The 9,321-nt window shown below is 36.9% G+C and overlaps 1 protein-coding gene across 1 annotated transcript; it reads right to left on the reverse strand.

Annotated features, from left to right (window-relative positions):
- Window positions 1–2,567: 2,567 nt before the first annotated feature.
- LOX (lysyl oxidase) lies at window positions 2,568–9,296 on the reverse strand. The gene is made up of 5 exons (XM_010024751.1): window positions 9,193–9,296; window positions 7,735–7,872; window positions 5,348–5,504; window positions 2,833–2,928; window positions 2,568–2,687 (listed from the first exon to the last, which is right to left on the reverse strand). Exons 1-5 carry the CDS (start codon window positions 9,240–9,242, stop codon window positions 2,568–2,570), a joined length of 561 nt encoding a protein of 186 aa, XP_010023053.1. The 5' UTR covers window positions 9,243–9,296.
- Between the last annotated feature and the right edge of the window lie 25 nt (window positions 9,297–9,321).

Below are 9,321 nucleotides of genomic sequence, written 5' to 3' on the forward strand. Positions count from 1 at the left end.
ATATTTTCAACTTCAGTGTTCATTATTCAAATACTGACGTTTTTAAAGTCAAATACAGTACTTCAGGGGGAAGCAGGTAGTAGGCTTTTTCACGACAAAATTTGTTAGATGTTCTGACCTACTTCTGTTGGTGGTGCCACCTGAGTTAATTGCCTGTATTATTTTGATGGTTAACCTGTTCAAGTTGGATGTTTTTCACAGATGACTACATCAGGGACTCTTCATCTCCAAGAGCCCTTTTCTTGACAGGTGCTTATGTGTATCCACATTAAGTTTGCAGAATTCTTTTAAAAGCCCCACCTTGAAAAATCTCTTGAACATAGAAAGGTGGCTAAGTTCTTTAATTCATTTCCACACATGAAAGGTTTCTTTCAAAACCCCATCTGTTTTTTACTTAAGAAAATGGGAAAATTTCTAAAGTATTAAAATGTAAACATAACTTTTCTTGCAGGGGTATAACTGAGATATATATATATTTATATGTATTTCTCTGCTATATAATATTCCTTGAAAACTGAACAGACTTTTCTCATTCAAATCGAAGTGTCCTAGCAAATTTTATTTTAATGGTACTGTAGCATTACTCTTAAAGCTTTTTTTTCATTCTGGTATTTTCTTAGATAGCTGACATTAGTACTTTCTATTGCATTTTATTTAATTCATTTTACATAAATTTTCACTACCTTTTAAAATATGTTCTACTCATTCATCGGTAATATTCCCACTGAAGTCTATTACCATCTAAACTCTGAATTTTCAGGAGTTAGGACATGCTCATGTTTTTATGAATGAGTTAGTTAGATTTTCAAACTATAAAGTATCTGTGCATGAATCACCAGTTCCACACATTTCAATAGTAATAAAAGTAATGCCAATTTAAATGCTTAAAATCCAGTTACAGCTTTGGTTGAGAAGCAGCTGAAGTGCTTCAGAATCACATAAGGTGTGTGGGTGTATGTGTGTATGTTCTGTAGTTTTGCTTCTATAGTGTTTACATCCTATTGAAGTTTATATAATGATACTTCAGTTCAAAACATTTGGCACCGTCTCATCCATTTTTTTGCATCTTTCTCAGTATCTGTTGGAAGAAAAGAAAGAATGTGAGGCAGATGAGCACACAGGAGTTTCTGCTAGATACCTTTTTCCAGCTTGAAAGTGCAGGTCAGTGAACAGTAGCAGAAATTGTGTTTCCTCACTCTGACATGATAACATTTACAGAGGTTTGATGGGGAGACTAAAGGTTAAAGGAGTGAAGCAAAAATTTCCCTTCCACATGAATGAGTAGAAACGGTGTTCCTGTGTTCGTAGAAGTACCAGTTAGTCCTGTTATAGAGAAATGCTTTAAAAGCTCCTGCCACAGGTCCATCAAATATGACTGCTCATGATCGACAGGATACCTGTTCTTTTTCCTTTGTTTCCTGCAAGTCTGACCACCACATGGCAAGAATAAACAAAGGGTTCTGCTGAAGCCACTTAACTTGTCACATTTGTGACCAAAGTGTGATTATAAATACAGATCTCCACACCAGCATGAAAAAATGTTTCTCATTTTAGCTTCATTTAACTATTGGCTTCCTAATACAGAAAGGAATTAATATTTTAAAGGCTAATTAAGCAATAGTCATATTAATTTGGTATTTGTTTCACTGATTCTGTTACAGCAGACTATACTGGTCATTTATTTACTTTTCATTTTCTGCTCTGGAATTTATCTCCCATGAACCTCCATACAATGTTAATACTACTTATGCAATCCAAATGAAACCACTTGATAAATATTTTGTATGAGCAACTCATGTATTATCCTATTACAGAAGAATGATTGCTTTGTGTGTGTGCATCTCATAGATACTAAGCTACAGGAGACCTACTGTGAGAACACTAATGAAATGAATTCACCTTTTGAAAAAAAAAGGCATAACTGTGGCATTGTTTAAACTTTTGAAGAACTAAACTGTAAATGGAACGTGTGTGGAAGAACAGTTTAAAAGAGGACAGCTGCAGTGTCAGCAGCAGCAGCAAAGTAACATACACATGTGGGATTTTGCAGAATGTCTTAAGAGCTCTCTTACTGCTTAAGAGTTCTCTGTGTGTACTATAAATGGGTCCTGCATGAGCACGGAAAGGTTTTAATGCAAATACTAAGGCAGTGTGGACCAGAGGTAGTTACCTAGCAGCACAGACAGCCACAGCTATATATCCTAACAGCATGATGGCAAGAGCAAAAATGTCCCTTATGATTGTTTTTCTATACTTGATTTTTAAAAAGCAGTGCTAGCCTTACAGAACTAGTTTAATTATCAGAGGTCAGGATTTGAAAGTTCTGCAGCAAAGCAACTGTTCCCATCACTCCTGCCAAAAAAGACCTTTGAAAAGTACCATCTGAATCCTGAATTAACACACTAGATCCTGAAACCTGAGAAACAACTTACCAAAAAAGCTGTTATCACTAGAATTAATGGTGGAAGTTATTTTTTCCATCTAAAGTAAATGCCTAAGCTTTATAGATCTGTTTGTCAACTTCAGTACTATGAATATAAAACAGTTGCAAAAACAAAGGAATGTACTTACGGTGAAATTGTACAGCCAGAGGCATATGCATGGTGGCCTGTATAGCGTATATCACAGCGTACTATATTGTTGGAGTAATCGGATTCAGGCACCAAATAGCTGGGATTTACACTGACCTTAAGGGGAGAAAGCACAGTGTTGTCTACTTCCAGGTTTGAGCTGGTAACTTATATTCAGAAGGACATAAGCATATCATTTGCTTCTTTAAAATACAACCACCACAAAAAATATCAAAACCTCCCCACTGCCAAATACCCTTACCTTCAGAATGTAATTTCCAGGTTTTACATCTGTAATATCAATCCACTGGCAGTCTATATCGGCATTGTAAGTGTCATAGCAGCCAGGGCTCAGTCCCTTGAAAAAAATGAAGTTAAGATGGATGTAAAAAAGTCATTAGGAATAGTAACAGTCTAGACATTAGGGACATTCAGACTGAAGTTCACTTAACCATCACATTTCAGTAAGAAAATTACCTTAGGAAATGAGGCATATTTTTTCTTGGCATTTTGTTTGAATATCTAAACTAGAACATGTAAGTCTAACATCACTTTATAGACAGCACTATATTACTCCTGCATTAGAAACACCTATACTATTTATAGTTGTTAATCTGTGAGATAACTGTATTTTATCTATATTTTATTATCACTTGTCACAGTACTCCTTTTATGTAAATATTGTGGATGCTGTTATTCACTGTTCTTTACAAAAGGTAAGATTAAAATCAAAACTGACCAAAGGCTGGACCTAAATATCTGTAAATCCCAAGTAAACAGCTTCTGAGATCCTGGAGTACCAACTTGATCACTGTGTTTGATTCTGTCTCTACCCTTGGAAATGATGCAACTTTTTGCTATGGAGGTACTCTGCCAAAGCACCATCTTTGAATAGTAGAGTGTAGGGCCATTTTTACATTGAGTTTTGCACAGAAAGTATCTCTTCAGGCAAATAGTGACACAAGAATCTGAGAGAACTAAAAGCCTTTCTTCCAGATGAATCTTTCCTGAAAACTTAGTTGCTTTTATGAACATCAGTAAGAATCTCATACATGAATGTATTGGTGTTTTGAATCTGGTGTGTTTTAACTGTGGCTGATACAGATTGCTCTAGGCAATGCTGATGTGTTCTAGCAACACACAGAGTGCACAAAACCCAAGTCCTGCAGGAATTCCCCCTCTTGACCCAGCTGGTGATCAGCTCAGACTCTTGCATGTATGTGCCAAGTCTGAGGCTGGAGGAAAGTTTTACAGTCCAATTACAAACCCCTGAAATATGGGCTTCCAGTGGAAACGCTGACACAGCCATGATTCTCGTGACACAAATACTCCAGCTGTAAAATATGTATGTTGCTTTGTTGGATGTCATAGTCTCCAGAAAGAGGAAAGGTATTTATAAAACCTCTTCAAAGCCTTTATGTGCTGCAGATCATTCATTGTATTTAAAATTCAAATGTGGGCACATCATCCAGTGAAGCATAGCTGTCATTTCTCTGTGATAAAATAACTACCTCCTAGATTAAAAACTGCATAATAAGGGATACAAGTTTATGTGTAAGTATGGCCGAATTGAGTTAAACCACAGATCCATCTAGCTCAGTGTCCTGTCTCTGACAGTGGTCAGCAGCAGATGGTTGAGGAGAAAAGAAATGGGATTTATAATGTCCTTTCCCCAGGCAAATTCCTTTTACCAGGCATTTAACTGTATTTAAGACATGGGGTATCATCAGATTTTTGTATTTAAGAGCCTCCATTACTTTATTTAATTTTTTTAACCCATGTAGATATTTTTGCTCTCTGCAGTGTCCTGTGGCAAGGCATTTAATACTTTATTCGTGTGTCAAAAGAGCTCTCCTCTGTTTTAAAGCTGTTGTCTGACAGTTCTTTTGGATATCCTTAAATTCTTGTACTGTGAGAAACAGCGAATATCAACAATTTCCTCTTTCCATACAGGACCACTCAAGATTTGGTATTTTTTCTGTTTCTCCAAATGGAATTAGTCTATGTAATCTCTTACTGTGATAGCTACACTACACTGCTGATCATCCTTGTTCTCCTGGGGTTGCTTGGTTTGGGTTTTTAAGCTTTTCTATAGCAGTTTCCAGAAGTGGTGACCAGACTCCATGCAGTATTTAAGGTAGGAGTCTATCGTGGATTTGTATCATATCATAATGGTACATTCATTTTTTTATCTATTCTCTTAATGAACTCTAACACCTTGGTTTACTTTGTATACAACCCATCATAATAGTCACATGGCTGCCACTCTCTTCGACAACCCTCTATAGATGCATAAAGCTATGCTGTAAGTTTTGTGTTGGACTGCCAGCCAGAAGCCACAGGTATTAAGGGCATTCGGCACCTTGCAGCTTCATGCTCTGCAAGGGAGAAAATACTACCTAAGAATTCTGGTACCAGCCAAGGACATCACCAAGCAGTTTCTGGAGGAAGCAGACTGGAAAAGACTTCTTCACCGACTGTCTCAGGTTTCCTTTAGCTCACTTCACCAGTCCTATAACCACAAGAACTTGTGGTGTGTTTTAATATGGTTCAGTGACCAGTGATGCTAGGCTAGTAAGTGTCCCTGCATTTTAACGAGACACCCACAATTAACAGCATCTGAGCAAACTGTAAGTGTCAAAGTTGCTGTGATGGAGAATTTCAGAGCTAGTTAGGGCATCAGATAATTTAGGCCATTAGGTGATTGGTAATGAAAAATATCCAAAGATAAATTAGAGGGGGAAAATAAACTCAGTTGTCTCCAAACAAACTCTTACCTGCGTATGCGCTGTACATGCATACCGTCTATAATATCCATAATCACAAGAGGTATCTTCAAGACAGAAACTTGCTTTGTGTCCTTCAGCAACTTTTCTGTGTGAGCTTGCATCCAGCAAGTCATAGTGGCTGAATTCATCCATGCTGTGATAATGTCTGTTAAACCATAGATACATTATTAAAGATGGATCAGACCTTGTCAATAACATTTTAACAGATTCCTATTTGATCTACCTTTTGTTACATCTGGCCAAATTTTATTTATTGCACAGATCTTCTGTGTTAGTATATTTCCTATTACTAGATATTCAAGTAACTTTTATTTCCATTATTCTAATTTTCAGTGACTATAAAATAAATATATAAATAAATAATAGATTTTCATTTGTTAAGGGATCCTATAGCAGCACTGTTTTACCAAAATTTCCTGTTCCAGCTTTTTTCCAGTAACAATAGCAACTATTAAGTAGTTCATATTTGAATTGTATATCTTACAAATGCCCTTAGCCAGAGTTTAGCTAGGAATGCTTACCTTACATTTTGTAAATTCTAGGGAAGTTTTCTACTTGCTAGTAAAAACCCTACAATTCACATTTCCATGGCCCTCAATCAATGTAACACATTCATAACGTTAGCAAAAACAAGTCTGTATAAAGAAATCAGCTTCTGTGTACTGGCAATGCAGATCTTGTCCAGCGTCAATTTTTGTAGACTATACTTAATGTAGTCTCTCTTTCAAAAGTGTGTATATTTTGGATCTGGGCACAGTGATGCATTTTTCTTGCTGTCACACAAATTTCTAGCTCTTACTATGAACTTGAACACCTATTATTCTTGTAATTTCACTTTTTCAAACACAAGGAAAACTGAATTTGTACTATTTACCTGCACAGATGTCTGTGCAACATGTGGCTGCTGTTACTTACGAATCCCTTCAGCTGAAGAATTGTAGGAGAAAGATATAATTAAACAGAATTCAAGCGGATTGTTAAAACAAAGAGGAGCACACAAGTCTCACAGGCATGCATGTCAAGAACACTAAAAGCAGTCCTCAGATGATGATGACTAACACTGAAGTCTGATGGCTAGCCAAACTAATTGGCAGTTACAGTTCATTTCCAAATGAGCTTGTTTCACTCTCATGGAAATGATCACAAGAAATGCTATTTTTTTATAGGCAGTGTATTTTCTGTCCAAGAACTGAATCAACATCAGAGACACTTTGCATCTGGGTAGTGATCATGGCAGAGTAAAACTGCTTTTTCACAAATGGAAGATTTCAGTTGCTCTCTATCCATCTCATTCATCTATCAATTTTGTAAGCACCAGGGTTAGAGGGTTTTTTTGGTGGTGGTTTCTTTTTCAGGGGTGGGGGTTAACTAAAGTATTTATGAAAGCTTTTTTGTTTGGGTTGAGTTAGTTTTAGTTTTTTGATCCTTACAAGATTTATAAACTAGTAATATTTGTATTTTTTTAAAAGAATTTGCTGTAATGATCCTGATCTTCCCTTCAAAGCTTAAAGCCCCTGAAGCTAAAGAGAAATATTTCATTTACTCTAGGGGCCTTTAGATCAAGACCACATTACATACTATTTTTTAACCAGAATTATAAAACAATACCCATAACAGCAGAGTTGTATTTGAAGTAAGGTAGAAGTAAGGTAATCTTTTTATTGGTACTGCTACAAAATAGCAAAAATTGGAATGAACCTTCAAACTGTTACATGTGAACTTTCTGAAAAGGTGCAAGTCTTCAGTGTAACCTGCACATAAAATGCTGAAAATGTTCTACTACGTTTGCCTTGCCATGTTACCAGCAATTTTGCTACTTACAGAGCAATACTGCTAAGTGAAAGTATCATATGAGAAGGGTACTGATAATGGGATCAGTCAACTCAGTACCTTCTTTTTCCACGTTGACCAGACCATTCCTTGTCAAGAAGTAACCCATTATGTTCAAGTCAAGAAGTATGGGTCAATGTTTACAATTATGTATTATAGGGAACATGTAGTAAAGGTACATTTTAGGGTTTGCACAGTTATTTTACCATGACTGGGACTTCTGTTTACTGGTTCCACTTAAATGTAACTGGACTATAATCAGAAGAGAAGGTGCCACTGTCAAAACTGATTTGAGCCTTGTAATTATAATGAATTCATACTTGCAAGAGTTTTATACTTATGGGTAAACTTCATATCCATTTTGGTTTCAGGTGGCTGCATAAGGAGTAATTACCACTACGATAAAATTAATCAGGTGATATAAGACAAAAGCTTCCCCTGGGTTCCCTCTTCTTCACTGCAGCTTTAGAAAATGTCACCTCTAAAGTGGCAATTTGCTAGTGGAAAAGATAATTAGAAGGTACCATACTGAGCACTTCACTCACTGGTGACAGCTGTGCCACTCCCATGAATAACGGGGTCTGCTGGGCAGAAAATCTGACGTGCCTTGATTCTTCACTCTTTGGGGGAATCTCAAGAGCACTCGATTGTCATAGTCTCTGACATCTGCTCGGTAAGCTGAGCTGTAATAATGCAGAAAGGAGATCTAAGTATATGCATGAAATGCTTTACAAAAACTTACATGGTCTCAGAAGTAACTGATAGCACAAATCTTTTCAGCCTCCTTAAATCTTATGCATTGGATACACACAAGAATGCCACATGGTGTACTCAGAAGTGCCTGGTGTCAGACCAAGACCTGAATAAGATTCAGATCTGCTTCTAATAATGTAAACAGAAGTTTGACCACTGACTCTGCCTCTGTCTCTGAGGCAGATCACCACTTTGCTGTAAAATCACTGGTGGTACCGATGGTACCAAAACCACAATTTTATTAATGACTGTTACCAGAGTAACTCACTGAGTGTTTAAGATCACATGACAGATGTTTGTTTCTGTCAAAAAAAAAAAAATATGCCTTAGGCTTTATTTTCCTATTTCACATAGCTTTTATCTACAGTTTTTTAAATACTGGAATATTTTAATCAGTAACCAGCAAGAACATTTCAATTAATCTTCATGGTAAGACTAGCATAAAAAATACTGCTTCTTATGCTATATTTTCTTTTTCCAGCAAGTGAAGAAAGAGCATGACCCTGGAAACAGCCTGACATCAATTAATGATGCTGGTAAATAAATAAATCTGGTTTGCATGATAAGGTATCAAACGAGCTAAAATGGTTAAAAACAGCTATGTCGATTTCTTTCCAATCAAAACAGGAAAAATCCCCCTTTGCCAACTGAACAGGATCTAACATAATAGAAAAGCCATTATTTCAAACTATTAAAACACTGAAACTTTTTTCATGGAGATTTTAGTCTTAAGAGTCATTATAAGGCACAGGCCCAGAAACATTTAGCATGTTATAATTTAACTTGTGCTGGTAAGAATAGTTTGTTGTGGGTTTTGGTTTTTTTTTTTGTTTTTTGGGTTTTTTTAATTATTTTTTATATTTAATGGAGTAGAATATGATCTTGTTGGATTAGAGGAGGGAGATGAAAATCACCAGATTCAAGTGGATGTTTTTAGGTACCTACATTTTGCAAAATTCACGTATGTTCAAATGATCCTGATAACAGAAATGTGCAATATAACTTTTCACAAAATGTAGGTACTGCAGAGCATCTGTGGTGTGTGTCTCTCTAGTATGGCTGTATTGGTTTCTTACGTGCAGATCCCACCATCTGCCACAGGCTTATAAGAAGGTTACAAACTGGGGTACGTGCCCTGGGCTCTCCAGCCTCTCTTATCTGCACTCTCCACCAAGTCTTCAGGCACTCTGCAGTGGGTGCAGGAGCACAAGAACCCACCTTCAACAGGCAAAAGCCGGGGCGATGCCTACCTTGCCAGGCAGTTCTCCTCGGCAGCACATCTCAAGTTATACATGGACATCCTCTGGACATATGTGGACGCCTGGATGTAATAGGGATCCGGGACTAAGTCAGGGAGACCTGCAGTTCATCAAACCAAC

This window comes from Nestor notabilis, unplaced genomic scaffold (assembly GCF_000696875.1).
Source record: "Nestor notabilis isolate BGI_N333 unplaced genomic scaffold, ASM69687v1 scaffold2922, whole genome shotgun sequence".
NCBI lineage: Eukaryota > Metazoa > Chordata > Aves > Psittaciformes > Psittacidae > Nestor > Nestor notabilis.

What these genes read in the sequence shown, in the direction of transcription:
- LOX (XM_010024751.1), bottom strand. Translation starts at nt 9,242, where the DNA reads ATGTCCATGTATAACTTGAGATGTGCTGCCGAGGAGAACTGCCTGGCA. An exon ending in CATGTACAGCGCATACGCAG is followed by an intron (nt 2,929 to 5,347) that starts GTAAGAGTTTGT and finishes ATTTTTTTCAAG; the next exon opens with GGACTGAGCCCTGGCTGCTA. An exon ending in CTGGAAATTACATTCTGAAG is followed by an intron (nt 2,688 to 2,832) that starts GTAAGGGTATTT and finishes TCTCCCCTTAAG; the next exon opens with GTCAGTGTAAATCCCAGCTA.